This window comes from Osmerus mordax, chromosome 11 (assembly GCF_038355195.1).
Source record: "Osmerus mordax isolate fOsmMor3 chromosome 11, fOsmMor3.pri, whole genome shotgun sequence".
Taxonomy (NCBI): Eukaryota; Metazoa; Chordata; class Actinopteri; order Osmeriformes; family Osmeridae; genus Osmerus; species Osmerus mordax.
The window spans coordinates 7,297,851-7,319,749 of record NC_090060.1 but is presented as its reverse complement, the minus strand read 5'-3'; the positions used below and the strand labels follow the sequence as shown (position 1 = coordinate 7,319,749).

General features: G+C 50.0%; 2 protein-coding genes across 7 annotated transcripts in view; both read left to right on the top strand.

Annotated features, from left to right (window-relative positions):
- Nucleotides 1-185: 185 nt before the first annotated feature.
- Nucleotides 186-3,928, top strand: tlcd5a (TLC domain containing 5a). 2 transcript variants are annotated; one of them, XM_067246344.1, is made up of 3 exons: nt 186-489; nt 1,419-1,621; nt 1,905-3,928. In XM_067246344.1, exons 2-3 carry the CDS (start codon nt 1,426-1,428, stop codon nt 2,435-2,437), a joined length of 729 nt encoding a protein of 242 aa, XP_067102445.1. In that variant the 5' UTR covers nt 186-489; nt 1,419-1,425; the 3' UTR covers nt 2,438-3,928. The 2 variants fall into 2 exon arrangements, with proteins under 2 accessions (XP_067102445.1, XP_067102446.1); XM_067246345.1 differs by lacking the exon at nt 186-489 and adding an exon at nt 1,146-1,209.
- Nucleotides 3,929-4,571: 643 nt separating this feature from the next.
- Nucleotides 4,572-21,899, top strand: part of arhgef12a (Rho guanine nucleotide exchange factor (GEF) 12a) — a 32,091-nt gene continuing 14,763 nt past the window's right edge. For 3 of the 5 annotated variants that reach the window (XM_067246077.1, XM_067246078.1, XM_067246076.1), the window contains exons 1-11: nt 4,572-5,902; nt 13,481-13,501; nt 14,173-14,267; nt 16,070-16,117; nt 17,833-17,931; nt 19,337-19,386; nt 19,814-19,871; nt 19,994-20,208; nt 20,412-20,489; nt 21,306-21,431; nt 21,634-21,762. In XM_067246077.1, the coding sequence (XP_067102178.1) occupies nt 5,871-5,902; nt 13,481-13,501; nt 14,173-14,267; nt 16,070-16,117; nt 17,833-17,931; nt 19,337-19,386; nt 19,814-19,871; nt 19,994-20,208; nt 20,412-20,489; nt 21,306-21,431; nt 21,634-21,762 (951 nt within the window). In that variant the 5' untranslated portion in view covers nt 4,572-5,870. The remainder of the gene's footprint in view (nt 5,903-13,480; nt 13,502-14,172; nt 14,268-16,069; nt 16,118-17,832; nt 17,932-19,336; nt 19,387-19,813; nt 19,872-19,993; nt 20,209-20,411; nt 20,490-21,305; nt 21,432-21,633; nt 21,763-21,899) is intronic. The other 2 variants (XM_067246080.1, XM_067246079.1) reach the window with 1 other exon arrangement.

Here is a 21,899-nt window from a genome sequence, read left to right as displayed (position 1 = left end):
TTTTAGATTGTAAAATTCGCCCCCACTTTCCATCGGCAACCCTGAATAGAGAAAGCGAAGTAGTGTAGCTACCTTCCTCACCACCAGATGTCTTTATGATTTCGAACCACCATCCTGACCAACAAACAGACCAACAGGATGGCTGGATCTAGATGTTCAACATAAGCTAAATAGAGAGACCGACAACCTTCCATGCTAAATATGTATTTAGCCTCGGTAGCTAGCTTTAATTGACTACTGCAACGTCAAAATCCCCTATTGTGAAATTAGCTGTTGCCAGCGTAGTCCGCTGCTTCTGTTGCATACTTTTAGAAGGAGGAGGAGAGAAGGAGGGGGAGATGCTGTTTACGAGCCGGAGAGAGCCGAGGGACACCATGAACACACAAACGAAGGCACTGTCACCAGACGATGCGTACCGCTGCCAGGCACAAAAGGACTAAAGACAGCCTGAGGATCGAGACGTTCATGTGCATGCTTTGGATAAATAAGGTGATAATTTGGTTGTAAGCCGAGCATTTCGTTTATTTGTGTCGGTAGTAATTTCGTTATTTGTCTCATTAGCATTAGCCATCTAGCTAGCATCCATACTAAAGAACAGATAGCATAGGGGCCAGCTAGCCTGGTGTGTCGTTGGCTATCACAAAGTACAAGACAGCTAGCTAAATATTCTGTCATACACCACCATGACACCTGCCTCAATCACTTATTCAGGCAGCGAGTACAGTAAACTGTACACCTCTTGTCTTCAACGTGTCACTGTTATTGTTGTTGTGAACACTCTAAATAGTTTAGCTAGCCAGTCCTTTCCTAGCTTTGATGAATAGGGCACTGTATTCCATAGAACAGAACACAATTGTATAGGATATCACACAATAATACATCCACACTGTGGGACTGTACTGTTGTTGACACCTGAAGATAACAAAAAAACTTGCAGAGTTGACAGAATATTTGCAGTGTGCAATCAAACAGACTCTGATCTAGTTTGGAAACTCCCTCCAGCGTGGAGGTCAAGACGTCTCCTAATGGGACACTGTGGTCTGATAAAACGTCACAAGAGCAGAGGAGGGCAGCCTTCCCACTACGCAGACAAGCTCTCGTTGAGCACAGGACACAGAGCACCCAGCTGCTCACACACACACTCACACTCACTCACACATAGTGACAGACCTCTGTCAGGAACACTGGATCTGTACAGCTTCCTGGAAGGTAAAGCAGCTCCACAGTGTTTGAATTATGTACTGTACAGCAGGAGAGGGTGTCTATCGTTTTACTCAACAGATTTTTGGCAAGTTTTTTTGGTTAGATTCAAATAACCTATTCAGAGTGTTCTGAGCACAGTAGATGACAGAGGTAAGCTTAATTGAAATGTAATTCTATGTGTGTGTGTGTGTGTGTGTGTGTCTTCGTCTCTTCAGCCAAGGAATGACGTTGATGGTCGTGGGTGTGGTCCTGTGCCTGTCAGGCTGGATTTCTCTGTACACGCTGCTGTGTAACATCAACGGTTCCCGTGGTTACGAGTGGAACTGTCGCCTGGTAACCCTGGTCCATGGGATCATGGCGGTCTGCATCACAGCGTACATAGGCTACATAGACGGACCCTGGCCCTTCACTTACCCAGGTCAGCTCACACACTGCTATCATTGTATGGGAGTGTCGTTGATTCCAACAGAAAGCTGTTACAAGCAGCTACAGGCTGTTGTAATAGGATGACCTTTGTTGCCTGGGACCCATACAACTGCATTGTAGTAAAAAGTTATTGAGTTAATAGTTACAACAGACCAGCTTAACCTAAAGCATGAAATATGATCTGTATTCACCTTCTAGTATCCTTTGATATGAAGTTACACTGAACACTGCTGTTTCAACATCTGACCCCCTCCCCCTTCACGTGTTGCAAACAGGCACCAAGAACACCCCCCTCCAGATCACCGCGTTGGCCCTGAGCCTGGGCTACTTCCTGTTCGACATGGGCTGGTGTGTGTACTTCCAGACGGAGGGCCCTGTGATGCTGGCCCACCACACCATCAGCATCCTGGGCATCATGCTGACCCTGGGCCTGGGAGAGTCCGGTATTGAGTCTTGCTCAGTCCTGTTCGGCAGCGAGGTGACCAACCCGCTCCTGCAGACGCGCTGGTTCCTGCGTCAGACGGGCCGCTACGACAGCGCCCTGGGCGACGCGGTGGACGTGGTGTTTGTGCTGCTGTTTGTGCTGATGCGGGTGGTGGTGGGAGGGTACATGCTGTATTGTGAGCTAGCCTCACCGCGGCCCATGTTTGTCATCAAGTGTGGGGGTGTGGCCATGTACGCCATGTCCTGGGTGTTCATGGTGGACATTGTGCGGTTCACGCTGAAGAAGAGCAGGAACTGGGGGCGGCGCCGTGGAGAGCAGCATCCACCGGTCCTGGTCAACGGACATGATGGGAAGACGGACTGAGAGAGAGAGAGAGAAAGAGGAGAGGAAGGAGAGAGATGCTGAATGAAGATGGAATATGAGAGAGAGAAAGGAAAGAGAGAGAGAGATGCAGTAGGAAGATGGAATGAGAGACCAGGGGACACAGAGAAAGAGGTTGTGGGGGAATCAAGACTGATTGACCAAGGTATCGAAAAAGAAAGGGAGGTTGGTGAATACAGAGTGGATAGAGTGGATAGACTGGAGCAGGGTTTCCCGCAGCACTTTTGGAGGAGAACTAACCCCCCCCCGGTCCATCAGCAAATCTCACCCTACAACCTTGACTAACACATTTTCTGCGGGAAACCCTGTGGAGTCTTCTACCTCCTCTGCAGGTGGACAAGGCAGTCATAGTGCGACTTTCTTTATGTAACAGTGAATTATGGAAATTTACAGATTAGCAACGGACGTTTTTATTTGTGTAACAGAGTTGATTGAACAGAGCTACTTTCATACATTTGGCCTCAGCAACTGAAAGTTATCAAATAGTTGTGGGTGCCAAAGTGAGTCTTCGTACTGTTTAGAACTGTATCATGTTATTCTCGATGTTGGGGATTTTTCTGGCATCTTTTGAGAGCATGAAACAACTGTGAATATAAGAAACATAGACATTACATTTTTGTTTAAAACAACTGATAATGTTGTAATATCTTGCCACACAAACAACAAGAAAAAACAACAACCGTGGCATAGTTCATGTCTTTCAAACCAAAGATGTAGTGACTGCCAATATACAACAAACCAAGTGGTTTCACAAGCTTATTTAAGTGACCTGTGACCTAATAGGGCTGATGTTCCTATGGAAACAGAATGTTAGGAGAAACATAGTTCTAGTGTCCAGCGATTTCCGTCCGACCATATGAGGCATAAATCATACTTTTTGCCGTATTTCGGTAAATCTGCAGCTTCATAAAGGGAGCGAAAATAGTGTTTTTGTCTTGGATTATGTCGCATGGTATTATCTTTCAGTACATATTAACTTCACTATCTCACTACTTTGTATAATCCCACTATCAGTTTCCAGTGCATTATATGAGTGGGTGTGGTGTCTGTCAATGCTTGCAGAGATAATGGCTTGCTTTCCATGTGGCATGTTGCTATACTGATATTACAATACTGGTCAGCTGGTGGCTCTCCAGTTTACACTGTACATCTCGCCTGGGTCAATGCATCTACAATTGCCTTTCTGTGATGTTAAGCATCACTGGATGGATCACCAAATACCATAGCACTAGTTGTTGCAAGAGGGCCTTATACCCTGGTGTGTTCGTTAATATTTGTAATTTACTACTTTTATATCAAGTGTTTATCTATTTTCAGCCTGTGACTGTGAAACGGGAGAGTGTTTTAACCTGTGTGTGCCTTCGTGACTTGAATGTACCTTTTCCCGATGTTTGTTTTCTTATCTAAGTGTGTTCTACGTCCACCCTTGATAATGGATTTCCAATCTTAAACAAGTAAAACTTTCTGAAATTACTGTCGTTCACGCTGATCTGGCAGGACCTTGTGTGTAATTGGCTCTTTGCGCGCCTGTGGTACTCTGACTATCCACAAGATGGCATACGGAAATCATTCACGCTTTCATGGACATCAGAGGACATCAACGAGCTATAGCTTTCTTTATCATAAACACAAAGCCGGTTAATCCTCTTACAACAACTCTGTGTGTATACTATCAATGGTGTATACAATACTATACAGTACACATCACTCAGTGCATTCGAGTGTTGTCATTATAGCCCTAAATAGACGTTATGTCTAGTCTATCACAGCCTGTCTACTCGTTTTAACTGCTAGTTAGTAGCTAGTGTATGTCAATGTAATCCCAGAGAATTTGGGATGTGTGGAGGAAGTAATGTTAATAGAGAATCTATGTTGTGGTTACATATTATGAAGGTAAAATAATACCATCGTGATACTATTCTCGTGAATAAACAAGATAATAGAGCATTGTATCATATAAGAACAACTGCTGTATCAGTACCATTAATATTGTTAATGTCATTTTACAATTATTATTTCGGTTGCAACATTTTGTTTTTTTCCTCCCGGCGGAAGTACAGTAGTCGCCTGCAGTTTTGGAGCTGTGCTGTGTTGGCCTGCCGGGGCGTAGGGAAAATTTGGGAAATTTAAGAAAGTCGTTACTATCCATACTGTAATAGACTCCACCGTAGGAAAAGTGTTGAGTTTAATTGAATGTTAACAGATTCTTGGTAAATAATTATTTGAGAGTCCGTGCTTAATGCTTATTATCTGTTAGCACGTTGCTAAAACTGCATTCACGGGAATTCTGAACTCAAAACGACTGAATTCGGGAAACATGGAGTCAAGGAAAGCTGCGATCCGCTAGTCGAGTTTTGCAATCCTGAAGAGAGACTCAAAGGACACCGGGAACTAACTTTCATAGCCTGCTGTACCGTACCTGGGATCGTACTGATTTTGTTTTCATTGCGAAGATCGTTTTTGTAAACAGGAGTCGTATTTGCACCGGTGGGAGCGGGGCACACTGAGCAAAGTTTTCTATTGAAAGACCTGGCTAGCTAGCTAGCCAGAGAGTTCGCTAGCTTGACCTAACCTCCGCACGGACATCAACATTTTGAGTATAACGGTAGCTGCGAAACAATTATTTATAACAACCAATTCAGCACCGATAGCCAAAGAACACTTTATTATAGCTTTACTACTTTATCACTGTACTGCAAAGCTAACCACATTGCTGCCATTAGCTTTCGTTCGCTAATTTGTTACACGGGTTTCAACTGAGTTGCCAGTCTTAAAGAATTTCTCCGCTACGCTAGCTGGTCACGAGGGACTCGTCGGTACGGTCTGGAGGCTGGGAACACCAAACGGGACTGACGGAATTCTCAGCATCCCTGAAAAACGTTTTCATCGGGCTGGGAGTAGCTTGTTAGCTTATCAGTCTGAGTGTGTTTACACGTTCGTATTTGATTTCCAGTGTGATGCGAATCTTTTCGATTGACCTCAGAGGATTACATGGACACGGATGCAGGTGACAGTACCAGCACTAATATTTTTTTAAGGGAATAGATTAGGAGTCTATCCTCAAAATCTGCAAACGAGTGCATCTTCTCGACGAAAGGAGACGTGTCCATATTAATGTAAATAAATTGCTTTCGTTACGAGAATATAGGCAGTGTTGCGTATGCAATGGTTTGGTATAGGTAACCAACTACACTCAATACTGTTGAAGGGATACAGTTCTTGCATTGGGAATCTTTTTGACGTGGCTGTCAATGCAGACCCATCTTTTCAACAACTCAGTCCAACCCTTGTTCTGCCCTTTCAGCACTCACACAGACGAATGTTTCTGAAAGACACTTATAAGAGACTGTCTCGTCGCCTTATGGAAAATGACAATCGGAAATAAATCGCAGCAAGTCTAAGAAACGGAAGCCCAATGAGCGACACACAGTCCAGTACCTCTGACAGGTAAATAGCGACCTTCAACACACCAAAATGTCAACACGCACACACAGGTACTCCGTGCACCGGGCCATTGTCATGGAAGACAACAAGCGCTTTTACCAGCCGTACCGGTAATCTGTTGTTGTTATTTTTGTCTTATGTTGCCACTAGTCAATATAGCCTACTTCCCTCTAGCTTTGCGGTTGAGGTTCATAGTCAGACGGGGGCAGGTTCGCTCCAGTTTAGGTATCCCGGTAGATACACGTTTCACCATAGCAGTCAGCGGGGACAAACGTCATAAAGACAGTTAGAATTAAAAGCATATCCAATATAAACGCTACGTGAATTTTTGGCAGGGAGGCCTTCAGGCCTGTCAACTTTTTAACTTTCCATAACCAGTATAGTTCCTAAAAATGGACAACACCTGAATGTGTGCATGCTTCCAGTGAGGATGAGTCAGCAGCGTCCGGTAGTCTCCTTGTTGCCAGCTAGAGGACAAACAGTGAAAGAAAGAGAGAGAGGCAAAGATAGAAAAAGAGAGAATGCAGTTGCGGAGTATCTTCTCTGAGTTGATGAGACCTGACAGGAGGATTGATAGTTGATGCAGTCGCACCCTCAAGCCTTCTCACCTGAGAATCGCTTGTCCTTGTTTAAATGGAGTGCAACAGACTGGAAAGAGCCTAGAGCAGGTAGTGAGTAAACTTGGCTAGACATTCAGGCCTAGAGCAAGTTCCATTCTCTCTCTCTCTCTCTCTCTCTCAATTCAATTCAATTCAATTCAATTGGCTTTATTAGCATTAAGGAACAAATGTTCATATTGCCAAAGCAACGGTGGAGCCACAGAAACAGTATTCATATCATTACTATGGACATCGGTATACTATTACAACTATTACTATAACAACCAAACATGGCAAATTCAGTTGAAAGATTAAAGGATTGATTACGTAATATATATATACATATATACAGACATACACATGTCAGTCATACACACAGTCTCTCTCTCTCTGTCTCTGTCTCTCTCTCTCTCTCTCTCTAACTCTCTGTCCACATCTCCCTCTCTTTCTCTGTGTATCACTCCCTCCCTCTCTCCTGTAGTTTGTGGAGTGTGACAGCATGGTCAGGGATAGAGATTATAGAGAGAGCAGGAACAGAGTGCTATCATGTCGGCCTGGCCATATTCAGATTAGATTCAGAGTGAGAGAGAGACATCAGTTAGAGGTTAGGGGATGGGAGAGAGAGACTACATACACTACAATAATATCAGTTGTGTAATGGGAAGGGACAGAATGACCAGGAGAAAGAGTGCAGCAAGGGAGAGACCAGTGGGAATTATACTCAAGACAAGGAGAGACACATAGTAGAGACTCAGCTGTCGGGACAGAACAGAGAGTGGGGCTAGGGAAGGATGACGAGAGGGAGAGAGAGAACAGCCTTAAGAGAACTGATGTTGTGTGTCTGCCAAAGTCACATGCAGGTATGAGGTAAGCCCTACTCAGCTCCTCATTCACACACCAGTGAGAGGCTAAGATGCCACCTGAGCCTCTAAAGCAATTTAGATCAGGCAGCTATTACTCAAGAGACAGTCCAGAGACTTACAGTACGGAAAGAGAGATCGACAAGGGAGGCAGAGATAAATACAGGCATGCAGAGACAGACAAACAGACAAAGGAAGCATGTTAGCAAGGGAGGGAATCCCTACTGTTTAACAACATTAGACCTCCTCACTGTGATTGAAGCGACGCTGATTATCAGGCTGTGTCACTGCCGACCTCTCCACAGAGCAGAGAGAGAGAGAGAGAGGGCAAGGCACGGGAGACGGTTAGGTGGAGCGTGTGAGAGATGGATAGAGACGGAGAGGAAGATGAACTGAAAGATGAGAGTGGGGGAGGGGGGGGGGGGTTGGGGGGTTAGCCCATGTTGGACATGATTGGGGAAGCAGGGTGGGGTTGTAGCCTGCTTACATGGTAGAGGGGAGGTCTCTTCACCCCACTCTGTGATGCTGATGGTAGGAGACAGTCACTCCACAGTCTCCTGGTTTCAGAGAGGGCTGCAGGACAGAGCCCAGCTAGCATGGGAGGGCAGGGAGGAAGAGTGTCAGGTCTTCATTTGTTTACTTGTCTTCACTTGTCAATGTTAGGAGCTCTGGCCCTCTCACGCAGGCTCCTTACTGACTGGTGATGGGGAGGCTGTGTCTGGGGGAGGCTGTGTTTGATGTAAGCTGTGTCTGGTGTTTAACCAACAGAGTGCTCTGATGTGACTGCTTGCTGTAGCTAAAGGACAGATATGTGGATATGTAACATAGTGTGTGTGTGTGTGTGAGAGAGAGAGAAAGAGAGACAGCTTGTGTATGTGTGGAGTCATTTTGTGTGTTTGTCTGAAAGAGACAGCGTGTGTGAGACAGATAGAGGGCAAATGCAGCTTCTCTGCAGCCATTTAGATGTGATTTATGTGACCCAGCCCCCCCTCCACCCCCCGCAGCCTCCCTGGTGGGGATGCTCTGATCTAATTGAATGCAGTCTCAGGGCCAGTCGGCAGTGTGCAGAGACCAGCTACCTGCTGCACTACAATTAATCACGCACAATCACACAGATGGCTACAATACAAACACACACACATGCACTTATAGATAGGCTAGCTAGCACACACACACACATAGAAATACACGTACACTCAGAAAGTCTAGCTAGCTAGCACACACGTATAGAAATACTCATGCACATACAGATAGGCTACCAAGCACAGACACACAGTGTAGACTAGCTGCAGACCACCCTGCTGACTCAGTCCTGGCTGGACAGAGTTGAGCTGTGTCCCAGACACCACTCAGGTCTCCAGTAAGGTCCCTCACCGTGTTGTTACCCATCCACCTCTGCAACCCTGGACGGGTCTTAGAATAGTGCCCAGTATAGCATGAAGACATGGATACTCCCCCAGCCCTCTCTTCTCATAGTATCTCCTCTCACCATCTTTGTTCTGCTCTCCCCAGCTATCTCGTCTCTTCTCTCCCCAGCCCTCCTCTTCATATCTCCTCTCTCCCCATCTCTCCTCTCTCCTCATTTGCCCTGTCCTCTCTCCCCAGCCCTCCTCTTCATATCTCCTCTCTCCCCAGCCCTCCTTCTCATATCTCCTCTCTCCCCAGCCCTCCTTCTCATATCTCCTCTCTCCCCAGCCCTCCTCTTCATATCTCCTCTCTCCCCAGCCCTCCTTCTCATATCTCCTATCTCCCCAGCCCTCCTCTTCATATCTCCTCTCTCCCCAGCCCTCCTTCTCATATCTCCTATCTCCCCAGCCCTCCTCTTCATATCTCCTCTCTCCCCAGCCCTCCTTCTCATATCTCCTCTCTCCCCAGCCCTCCTTCTCATATCTCCTCTCTCCCCAGCCCTCCTTCTCATATCTCCTATCTCCCCAGCCCTCCTCTTCATATCTCCTCTCTCCCCAGCCCTCCTTCTCATATCTCCTCTCTCCCCAGCCCTCCTTCTCATATCTCCTCTCTCCCCAGCCCTCCTTCTCATATCTCCTCTCTCCCCAGCCCTCCTTCTCATATCTCCTCTCTCCCCAGCCCTCCTTCTCATATCTCCTCTCTCCCCAGCCCTCCTCTTCATATCTCCTCTCTCCCCAGCCCTCCTTCTCATATCTCCTCTCTCCCCAGCCCTCCTTCTCATATCTCCTTTCTCCCCAGCCCTCCTTCTCATATCTTCTCTCTCCCCAGCCCTCCTTTCATTTTCTCCCTTCTTCTCTCCTCCTCTTTTCTGTCAGATATCCTGATAGGGCTTACTGGGGCAGAAAGGGCACCATGTTCCCCTCAGGCTAAATCTGGCTGGGGAGCTGTCTCCCCTTTTGTATTCTCTCTCTTACCCTGATTCCTGTGGTATTCTCTGTCTTTATTTTTCTCTGTATCGATTTATCACACTGTGTTCCATATGTTCTTCCGGAAACAGACACCCAAATACATGGATGAACAAATATATAGACGGTTAAGTCTGTGATTCGTACCCCACCCCCATCTCTCGTCTGCATGATAAGGTCATCAGGAGGTGACAGTAGAGTTTAAGCCCCGACCCCTGACCTCTGACTGTGCCTTATTCAGGCAGTGATGATCCCTCTCTCCCTCTGTGACCTCACAGTGTTGTGGTTCAGCTGTCTGGTTCCATCTAACCTTTACCCCCGTTCTGCCTGTGAAAGCCTGCTCTGTGGAGGTGAGACTCTCTCCTGATGTATTCACACACCAGGGAGGAACCAGTGTTGCGTCGCTGTTTTGCTCAGTTCAGTGTTTTCCGTCTCCCGGCCTCCTCTTCCTCCTCCTCCTCCCGTGATGGAAGTCCCTCATTAACAGACTGGGCCCTGTGTTTCAGAGAGCCACTCTGTTTGGCCTGTCCCTCCCTGCTTAGTCCAGGCCCGGGCACAAGCAGCTCAGCCACAGTTTTCCATCAAAACACCAAACCTCAATGGAGCATTCAGGCCTGTTCCTGCCTCCCACAGCCCCTCCCCCCTCCCACCCTGCCTCTCTCTTCCCCCTCGCTCTGCCTCTCTCGTTCTGCTTTCTGTCTCTCCCTCTGGTTTCATACTCTCTACCCGTCTCCCTCCTCTAGTCCTGTATTGCCCCCCTCCTTCTTCCACCTCTCCTCCTCCTCTACCCTTCCCCTTCTCCGTCACCCTTTATCTCCCCACCCTTTCACCACCTCCTCTTTCACCACACCACACCATGCCCCTCTCCTCCTCCTCCACCACCACCCCTCTCCTCCTCCCCCGTGTCCCAGACAGGGCACCTCTAGCTGAGTTTGTGCCCAGGCTTCTCCGCCTCACAGAGGGCTGAGAACCCTGGCAGCAGCTCCTTGCCACGTCCATCACAGGAAGCTCCACTATGCTGCGAGATGGCAACAACAGAACTCGCCCTCAAAACATTTTGTGCCCTTATCGTCTTCTTCATTTCCTGACACTGCTCCTGGGGAGGAATCACAACAACATCGATGGGCCCGTTCCCTAGTGTCTACCCTGGTGCAGCGACAGTTGAACAGAGAGTTCCGATTTCGAAGGTTTGTCCGACACCCGTCTGCGTAATCGTGGGTGTGGTACAGGTCTTGTAGGTTGAGCTTGTCTCAAAGGAGCTTCTCATTCCTGTTCCTGCCTGGCATGGCCCGTTAGCCTAGCCTAGCCTAGCCTGCATGTTTTTTCTTGTTCCTATGATTCAGCAGCACGAAGGACAACACACCAGACAAGCCTCCTGTTCCGCGCACCTCCTCTCCCCCCCCCACCCCCCACCCCAGAAAGCTTGTTTGTTTGTGTGCGCTGGCTTTTCCGTGGCTCCCTGAAGGAGGGCGGGAGGTTTAGGGTGGAGGCCCTTAAGTGGGTTGCTGTTTCTGTTGCTGCTACCACTACGGTAGCTGGTCTCTCTGGAACTTATTACGGCCAGGGTTAGTCATAAACAGGCCATTCAGCTGCCTGACCTAGCCTGCTCTGAATAGGGCGCTCTGTCGCTTGGAGAGAGGGGGGGGGAGTGGAGGGGAGAGGGGGGGGGGGGGGCAAGGCAGTCTATCGTCTGAAGAGGTTAAGAGAGAGAGAGAGTCATGCTCTGTCTGCTGGAAAGAGATGGACTGAGAGAGCGAGCGATAGAGGGTGCAGAGTAAGACAGAGAGAGATATGGTGAGGAAGAGGGTATATTGTGGGCCAGGAGGTAGTTAGTGAGATGTGAGGTCTCACACTGATACTGATGACTTCTCTCAGCACAGTCTCAAGGCCAGCCGGCAAGCTACCTCAACACTTCTCACTCAGCCAGCCACCTCAGCACAGCACTACACCCTCTCTCTCCCTCCCTCTCTCTCTTTCGCTCTCCCTCTCTCCCTCCCTCTCTCTTTCGCTCTCCTTCTCTCTCTCCCTCCCTCTCTCTTTCGCTCTCTTTCGCTCTCCCTCCCTCTCTCTTTCGCTCTCCTTCTCTCCCTCCCTCTCTCTTTCGCTCTCCCTCTCTTTCCTTCTTTCTCTCATTTTTTCCCCATCCTACTGTCCCCTCTCTGTCTTTCCCTTTACCCCCCTCTCTATCTCCCACTCTGCCTCCCTCCTGCTTTCTCCCCCTCTTTCTATCTCTCCTTCTCTCCCTCTCTATCTACTGTGTACTTTGAGCTCTGAGGTCTTGTTGACATGATAAAGGAGCTCACCTTACTGAAAAATTGATGACTCGCTGATTCTGCTTTAATCAGCATTTTGATGAGTTGCCTCAGCCTTGCTGTTAATCAATCAACCGATCGATCATTTCCTGTTGGCTGTTGTAGACCTCTTGACCTCTGACCTTCTGGCATCAGTCAATGCAAAGTCCGCCTCACAGGAAGAAGCTGTGTTTTATAAGCAACACCCTAACCCTTCTGCTAGTCCTGTCTGCTATGCAGGTACCTTGGCTAGACTTCCAACAGCGGTGGCACTCATGATTGACAGGATGTCAAAGTCTGCCTAGGAACAGTAGAGAGACAGAGAGAGAGCGAGAGAGAGAGAGAACAAGGTGGACAGAGGGAGGATGAGAGCGGGTGGCAGAAGGTAGAAAGGAGGGGGAGAGAGGTCGAGAGGACGGGCCCAAATGAGAGAGGGAGGAGGGTAGAGAGAGGCGTGTTGGAGGGCATAGAGAGAGAGAGGCGTGTTGGAGGGCATCATCCCTGCCTAATCTCTTAATCTGCAGATGTAGCTGTGTTTATACTGGAGTAAGAGACTGCTGCTGCTGTCTGGGGCGGATTAGGCTGTTTATTAGGACAGTCTATAGAGAGGGAGAACTAGAACCATGTTACCCTCACAGTCTAGAGAGGGAGAACTAGAACCATGTTACCCTCACAGTCTAGAGAGGGCGAACTAGAACCATGTTACCCTCACAGTCTAGAGAGGGAGAACTAGAACCATGTTACCCTCACAGTCTAGAGAGGGCGAACTAGAACCATGTTACCCTCACAGTCTAGAGAGGGAGAACTAGAACCATGTTACCCTCACAGTCTAGAGAGGGCGAACTAGAACCATGTTACCCTCACAGTCTAGAGAGGGCGAACTAGAACCATGTTACCCTCACAGTCTAGAGAGGGCGAACTAGAACCATGTTACCCTCACAGTCTAGAGAGGGAGAACTAGAACCATGTTACCCTCACAGTCTAGAGAGGGAGAACTAGAACCATGTTACCCTCACAGTCTAGAGAGGGCGAACTAGAACCATGTTACCCTCACAGTCTAGAGAGGGCGAACTAGAACCATGTTACCCTCACAGTCTAGAGAGGGAGAACTAGAACCATGTTACCCTCACAGTCTAGAGAGGGAGAACTAGAACCATGTTACCCTCACAGTCTAGAGAGGGCGAACTAGAACCATGTTACCCTCACAGTCTAGAGAGGGAGAACTAGAACCATGTTACCCTCACAGTCTAGAGAGGGAGAACTAGAACCATGTTACCCTCACAGTCTAGAGAGGGAGAACTAGAACCATGTGGGTAACGTCCCCCATGGATTTCACACACTAGGCCTGGAAGATTTGGTTGCCAGACTTCACGTTTGTTTGTTTGATTTCAAATAGATGTGTTGCGTTGTGATGTGGGATTTCAGGTCTGTTGATGGTCTATCTTCTTTTGCCTTACAGGTTTACCAAGAAAGCAAGCAGGTAAGAAATGTCAAATACGTAACTTAGTTATATAAAGGTTCATGTGGCTAAGTCGCTCGCACATACACACACTTTGGGACATATTAAGGAACTAAGGCAGCCTTTAGGAGGCCCCGGTGTGTGCTGCACAGAAGTCCTCATGCACACGCACACACACACACACACACACATACACATACACAGTTTTGGGGACAAAGGGTTCCCTTTTCTGAGCTGGTCTGTCTCTGCCTTCCACAGGGAACAGAGGTCTCTCACACGACTCTCTCCCCAGCCTGGAGAACCGTACACACACACACACACACACACCCTGCTGTGAGGCCACTCAGCACAGCCTCTCCTCATCCCTCAGTCACATACTCTCTCCATGATTCATCGGGTCGTCTGCAGCCATGCAGGCGTTGGGTGAACAAGTGAAGCGCTTGTTGTCGGGGTATTCCCCCTTCTCTTGGTGTGACTGTACAGTGTGTGTGTGTGTGGGGGGGGTGACACTGTCTTTGTATGTGGGCCGGTCGAGGATGGGAGTGTCAGGGGTGTCTGTGGAAGATGCTGACACTGTAGTTTGTGTGTGATGATTGGTGGTCTCGGTTTGTGGAGTGGTTGGACTGTGGTGGTTTGTTGCTGGTACAGGCCTGATTAACACAAAGTTTTCTTTCCTCCCTCTGTTTCTCCAGATCCAGCAGTATTCTCAGCAGAGACCACCCCCCTGACAAGAAACCCAAAAGTGACAAACCGACGACCCCCTCATCCAATGAGTTTGACCCTACAGGTAACCTCTCTCTCTTTCTCTCATTTTCCTCTCTCTCCATCTCTTCCCCCGCCCTTCTGTCCCTCCCTCTCCCTCCACTCTCTTTCTCTCCTCTTTCTCTCTATTTCCCTTCCTTCTATTTCTTTCCTTCTTCTCTCATTCTTACACACACACACACACACACACACACACACAGACACTCGCACAAATAAATGGTTTGGTGATGTAGGTCATTTTGGCACAGCATGCTGGGGTGACGCATGGATGGCGTGTGCTGCAGTTTCCCTTGGCGCCCCCTGTGTTCAGCACGTGCATTGCGCTGCTACCCTTACGTTCAGATGCTTCAGCACAGGGCCAGTGGGAGGGGTCTGGACTGGGTCTTCAGGAAGACTCCTAAACCAGCAGAACCTGCACCAGTTCATCCAGGCCACGTCTAGCAGAAGGACCCTCTGGTCTTATGGACATGAACAGTTGCGTTATTAATATGCCACGCTCTGAGCAGTTCTGTGGGCTTGATGCACAGCTGAGCTGCACTGCAACAAGACTGCTCGAACCATGCACTTCTGCTCCTTGGTTATCTGTTGCACTTACTATGCTTTTTGATACAAATAAATACATAAATAAAAAGAAGTCTGCTAAACTCCTAAATGTAAATGGACACGGTGACGATGACTCCGGCTGAGCTCCCGGACATAGTGGCTGAACCCAGGCTGGACTCTGGCGTGCTGGTGGCAGTGACCCAGACAGGGTCTCAGGGGCTCAAGGTTGGACTTCCTGCTTATCTCCCGGCGCCTCACGTGGACTCTTAAAGAGGCCGCTCCTGTCAGACGGAGTCACGCTAGACGTCCGCTCTGCCGCGCCGCCTCTGCTCCAAACACCTCAGGCTCCTCATCCGCTGCTCTGTGGGGTCAGAGGGCGGCCGCGTCCGCACACAGGCCCCGGCGCTGCTCTGAGGGTCTCTACTCATTACGCCGACCCAATGCTGACTGAGACACGTTGGGGTCGTTTTATCACCCATACCCGTACATTTCCTGTTCGTGCGTTTCCTTTCAAACGCTTTTTAAGCCACCTTGAGTGCCGGGTATTCAGTGAACCAAACCTAGAAGCCCAGCCGGGAGCTCTGCTTGTCGATGGAGACCCCCTCCTGGACTCAGTTTTGACAGCTTCCATGTGCCCCGTGAGCACCTCAGAGACGTACGTGGACGCCTTCTTTAACCAGCCTAGCTGCTTGGTCTGCTTGCTCACAGGTGTGTGGGTGCTGTTCTCCTGCCTTCACTTCTGTGCTTCTCTTCCTGGCTGTGTCCTCTCTCTTGCATGGGCTCTCCTTCCTCCTCGTCCTCATCCCGTCTTCCTCCTCACCCCCTCTGCTGTACTGATCATGGATTCTCCACGGAGTGCTGTGCTTCAGTCTGCTTTAAGTCAGTGAAGCTCGGGCTCATCTCCAGCGATGTCATGACCGATGTTCTGCCGGCAGGCTAGCTGCGGTGCACGACGAGCAGACATGTTTGATGCTGCGAATGGTTCCTAACGAAGCCTGTCTGTTACCGTGCCGACGGCTACCTGGCGTCCTGGGAGCCCCACTCTTGTCATCTTGTTTGTTGTCTGTGCTCATGCTGTGTTCTACCATTATTATTTCTCTCTCGTAATTCTGTCTCTCTCTCCCTGTCCCTCCCTCTCCCTGTCTCTCTCTCTGTGTCTCTCCTTCCTGGTTTGTGTGTCTTATCGTCTCTGTGTCCCTGTATGCCGTCCTGTCTCTCCACCCTGTCCCCCCCCCCCCCCCCCCCCCCCTCCTGGCTGTGTGGTGTTGGGGCTGGGCTTGGCAGGAGCCCTGGTGCAGAGGACTGGTACTGAGCTGGAGGGGAAGTCCTGCGGTAAGACAAGATGGCTGGTGGTGGTGGTGGTGGTGGTGGTGGGGGGGGGGGGGTATGGGTTTCTGGGGTGTGGATGGGGTGTGGGGGTGGCTGTGTTTCTGGGGGTCGGATGGGATGTGGGGGTTGGTGCTGGTGGTGGGGGTTATGGGTTTTGGTGTTGGAGAAAGGTGTGGTGTTGGGGGTGTGGATGGGATGTGGGGGTGGTGGTGTTTCTTGGGGGTGGATGGGATGTGGGGGTTGGTGTTGGGAGTGTGGATCATGGGATGTGGGGGTGTGGCATTTGGGGTATGGATGGTAGACAAGTGGGGTGGTGTTGGGGGTGGAGCTGGTGAGGGGAAGTGTTTGGCCTAGGTGTGGCTGCTGCTAAGTGCAGGTCCCAGGACCAACCGACCTGTGTCTCAATGCACGTGAGGCTGGTTGTGAGGACTGACCCAGAATCTGCACTTAAAGGCAGCACCCCCAGAGGTCATGTCTCAGCCTTAGCTCCACCTTCCCGCTCTCCCCTCCCCCGACACTAGGCTCTCCCCTCCCCCAGCCCAAGGCTCTCCCCTGTTTGATTGCTTCCCTCTACATCTGCTCCTCCCCCAATCCTCCCACTACCACCTCCCTCCCCCACCTCTTCTGCTGTGTTTCCTCACAGCGCACCTACAAGGCCCTGACCCTACCCCACCCCTGCTTCTAACCCTACAAAAACCTATTCCTGACCCCTACCCTGGTAGTAACCCTGCAAAGCCCTAATCCTATGTATATGGTTAGGGCAGGGTATACCCATATGCGGATCCTAACCATGCAAAGCACTGGTCCTAGCCCAAACCTTACATGGCCCTGGTCCTAACCCAGGTCTCAGGGCCTAACTTTAACCTCACAACGTCCAGGTCTCAACCCTACAACGCCCTGGTTCTACCTGCAACTCCTCAGTGCCTTGCTCCTAGCCCTAAGCCTTTCTTGCCAACACAGCCAGGTACAGAGAGCCTATTTGTTTTGAAATGTGAAAACGCAATAAAGAGAAATGGGAGAGAGAGAGATAAACAGAGACGAGAAACAGAGGCGGGGGGGGGGGGGGGGGGGGTAACATGAGAGTCCCTCGCACCAATAGAGCTGGCTCGTGTTTAAGCCCACGTCATCTCTGATGATCTCTAATCACATCTCCTTAATCACATCAACCATCGCCGCTCGTACAGTCTCTCTGCTGACTCCACCAGAACTGACCCGCCTCGTAGAGGCAGCAGGGGGCCAGGTTCCTGGGGCTCCATGTCTGGGAGGGCCCTGGCTGGGGGCTCCTGCCTGCATGGCCCATGGTTGGGGGGCTGGGGTGACCATGATATGGGAACCAGTACACACACAGGCCTCTGTGTTCTGGCGCAACCTGTGGTGATTGATGGGGAGGGACTGGTTTACAGGGAGAACAGTGCACCCCCTCCTCACCCCTCTCAGCACTGTCAGTTAGAGACACAGAGCTTGGACAGGGCTTACTTACTGTCCCTAACACACAGCACTAATCTACACCGCTTGTGTATGTCTTCTTCACTCTCTGTCCTTCACTGTCTCTCTCCTTCCCTCCCTTTGTCTCTCTCTCTCGCTTTCTTTCTCTTTATTTCAATCTCTCCCTCTCCCCCCCCCTCAATCTCCTTCCTCACCAACCTTCTCTCTATCTCTCTCTCTCTATGTCCCCCTCTCTCCCCCTCTTCACTACCCCACTCCATCCCTCCCTCCAGGTCTGGTCCAGAGATGTGTGATCATCCAGAAGGATGAGAACGGCTTCGGGCTGACCGTCAGCGGGGACAACCCCGTGTTCGTGCAGCTCGTCAAGGACGGTGAGCGGCTCCTCACTCCCCCCGGTCTGAAGTGTTGGAACTGGAGCTGAGCATGCACTTTGTCTGTGTGCACTAGGAGGAGGAGAGAGGGTGGAGGAGGGGGAAGCGGGAGATGGAGGATCAGGAGGAAGGAAGGATGAGGAGTAGGAGGATAAGGAGAGAGGATGGGGGGGGAAAGTAGAATAAAGAAGGAGGAAGGATGAGGAGGAAGGGAGGATGAGGAGGAAGGGAGGATGAGGAGGAAGGGAGGATGAGGAGAAGGGAGGAACATAGTCTGAGGGAGAAGAGGAGAAAGAGAGGGTGGGGAAGGAGGAGGAGGAGGCAGGGAGGTCCAAGTTTTTGACCTGAGTTTGACCGCCAGTTGGTCCTTCATAGCGGCGGCTGAAGAGCTCTGCCTCGTCATCTAGAAGCTACTCCAGACTAGACAGGCGAGAGAGGAAGGAAAGGGGAAGTGGAGAAGACAAATCAGAGGGGAAGAAGTGGCAACGTTGGTAACAGTCTCTGTTCTCAAGCAATAACCTCACACTGCCCCGCACAGCTGAGCAGAGATCCAGCGCTACTGAAAACTTAGCAGACTGTGAACTGGCTTAGAGAGCCACAATTGTTTTTCCATCGCAATACTCTCACAATACAGCATGTGTTAGTATTCCTCCTTACTCCTGCTCCTGCTTGAGGTAGGGGAGATGAGGGGGTTTCCTGCAAGATAGACATAACTGCTTCTCCCCAGTGTTTCTATCCTGGCAGATATGTGCACCAGTGACTGCTGTCTGCTGACTCTGGATTACTGATCTAGGTTCTATCCCATAATAACCCCCCTCTGCAGTGTTGCCGGGACGCAGCAGCAGGGAAACGGGCGCTCTCTTAACAACTGTTATTGTCAAACAGTCTGACTCTGCACCGTCAGCAGCGCTCCTCGCAAACATCGGAACAGACATTTTTTGGGGGGTGTGAGGGGTGCGGCGCGGAGAGAATGTGTGTGTGTGTGTTTGCCATCTTCAAGTCTCCATAGACACATAGTGGCTCATTCCTGCCCTGAGAGTTTGGGAAGATTGAGCAGGGAGCGTCTGACACTTCCAGATGCTTCCGTAGTTCTCCTGGGGTGGTGTCACTGTGTGGAGCTTCAAACAAAGCCTGGATGTTGTCGTGTTGACAGCCACCTCACTTTCATGGGATCTGCTCTCCTGTCATCAGATTCATTGTCCGTGCTGATGCTGTAATAGTTGTTTTCTGTTTGGGCCATCATTATTTCTCCCTCATAACTCTCTCTCTGTCTCTATCTCTCTCTATGTCTCTCTCTCTCTCTCTCTGTCGCTCTCTGTTTCTATATCTCTCTATGTCTCTCTCTCTGTCTCTCTTTCTTTCGTGTGTGTGTGTGTGTTTGTACTGTCCTCCCTCTGCTCCTCAGATGGGGCTGCCATGCGAGCAGGAGTGCAGACAGGAGACAGGATCATCAAGGTACAGTCCCCCCTGCAGACCCCTGCTCCACCACCTCACACCACTCCTGTTTACCCAAACACGCTGGGTGCGCTTGATTTGGGTGGCCTGGGATTTAGGGCAGCTTCACCCCTCTCCATGAGAGTCTCTATTCAACAGTGTTGAACATCACTCACCTGGCCACTCGACACTGCCACCTGCTGGACAGATTATGCATCATACAGGATATGGAGAGACTGGTCATGGAGATCTTAATATGTATTATGATGTACAGGGGATAAACAAGCTGCACTTCTCTCCAGTCTGTATTGTGTGCAGTCATCATGGCTGCTGTCATCTGACCTAGCCAGCCAACAACTCTGTGTGACATGAGATCATGTGTATTTATAGGGAATCTGGTCAGTTTTTCAACAAATGGTCTCATCATGGCTGATGTTTTCCACTACAGGTTAACGGGACCCTGGTGACTCATTCCAACCACGTTGAAGTGGTCAAGCTCATCAAATGTAAGCTCTCACCCACCCCACCCTGTTGACCACCTGGCCCGTCCCGTACACCTGATGGGTTGCCGCAAAACTGGAGTCTTACGTTTGCGAATGGTTTCCTAACTGTTTTCTCGTCCCTCCAGCGGGCTCCTATGTGGCCCTCACGGTGCTGGGCCGGCCCCCAGGCCTACCCCAGATCCCCCTGCCGGAGGTGGACTGTGACCTGGGTCTGGGCCTGGGTCTCCTGGGGGGGCCCGGGGACCGGTCGTCCTTCTCCTCTCCTCACTCCCCAGGGCAGACGGCTCTGGAGAGGCCCTACAGCCCCCTGGACCGCATCACGCACCCTCTGCCTGCATGGGTGGGTAGCCCCTCTCCTCCATTCCCCTGTCATCTCTTCTCCTCTTCTTTCCTTCTCTGTCAGTTATCCAGGTCATCCCCCTCTCCACCTCCTCCTTTATACTTATGCTTCTCTTCTCCCCCTCCTATCTTCCTCTTCTCCTCATGTTCTCCTCTCTACTCCTCCTCTAACCCTCCTCGTCTCCTCCTCTGTCTCCTCTGCAGCAAGAGAACAACAGCGTACATAACCAGAAGGTCGACATCCTGCAGAAGATGCTCTTTAAGGAACAGCAGGACCTGCTGGTCAGTAGAGTACATTTGTGTTCAAAACAGTAGAGTGTAGTACAGTAGAGTATATTACAGTATAGTGTAGTACAGTAGAGTATAGTACAGTATAGTGTAGTACAGTAGAGTATAGTACAGTATAGTGTAGTACAGTAGAGTATAGTACAGTATAGTGTAGTACAGTAGAGTATAGTACAGTAGAGTATATTACAGTATAGTGTAGTACAGTAGAGTATAGTACAGTAGAGTATATTACAGTATAGTGTAGTACAGTAGAGTATAGTACAGTAGAGTATATTACAGTATAGTGCAGTACAGTAGAGTATAGTACAGTAGAGTATATTACAGTAAAGTGCAGTACAGTAGAGTATAGTACAGTAGAGTATAGTACAGTAGAGTATAGTACAGTATAGTGTAGTAAACTGTCTGCTCTGTGTGCTTGGAACCGTGTTGGCTGCTGACATGATGTTGATATGAATGAGATGTGTGTGTGTAAGGATGTGTATAAACCATGATGGAGAGCTCTCCATCCGGAGTCCAGCTCAACTAGAGGGTGGGTCCTGCTGATAAGCTGAGGGCTGTCCTGTGGTTAAGAGGAACAGACGTCTAATGACAGCTGGCACTGGGAGAGGGAGAGGGAGGGGGAGAGAGGGAGAGGCAGGGACAGAGGGAGGGGGAGAGAGGGAGAGGCAGGGACAGAGGGAGGGGGAGAGAGGGAGAGGCAGGGACAGAGGGAGAGAGAAGCAGGAATGAGCAGGGAAAGAGGGACAGTATGTGCGTGTGCTGTCTCTCTCCATACTGACCTGTGACCCCCCCCCCCCTCCTCCTCTGGAGGCCATGAAGGAGGAGTACAGCAGGACCCCGTCCCCCAGGCTGCTGAAGGACATCCAGGAGGCCAAGAAACACATTCCTCAGCTGCAGGGACAGCTCTGCAAGGCCATGGGGAGTGGGGCAGCACAGGTAACCACACACCTCAACCTCAACGCAACCTCAATTCAACATGAACTTGACCTTCCCTCCGTCTCAACTGAGGACAAAAACTGTTGTTTTAGAGACTGGATTGGTGTCAGGAGAGCAGAGAGAGCAGAGAACCCCTTCTAAAGCAGGCTACTGATACTCGTGTAGATCTGGACTGAATCAGCTGCTGTGTCTGCTCTGTCAGGTGGTGCTCCAAGACTCTGGGCTGGCGGGGGAGGGGGAGGAAGGCAGCCCGCTGGGCCCAGACAGGACTCCCTCGTCCAGGGGAGACCCCGTCATGGATCTCTCCTGGAGCTGTGCCAACGTGTCTCCTGTAAGTGTCCACCGCCGGATGTGTGTGTGTTTCCAACCATAGTTTACCTACAGCCCAATAGTCCGAATAGGAGTTTTCACAAGTATCACGTCTCATATGGATACAGAACACCTTCAGAAGACCTCCCTCCAAAATAT

Bases quoted from the DNA above. Each gene is read 5' to 3' on its own strand.
- tlcd5a (XM_067246344.1), top strand. From the start codon at position 1,426: ATGACGTTGATGGTCGTGGGTGTGGTCCTGTGCCTGTCAGGCTGGATT. The intron at 1,622-1,904 runs GTCAGCTCACAC...TGTTGCAAACAG, and splicing joins CTGGCCCTTCACTTACCCAG to GCACCAAGAACACCCCCCTC.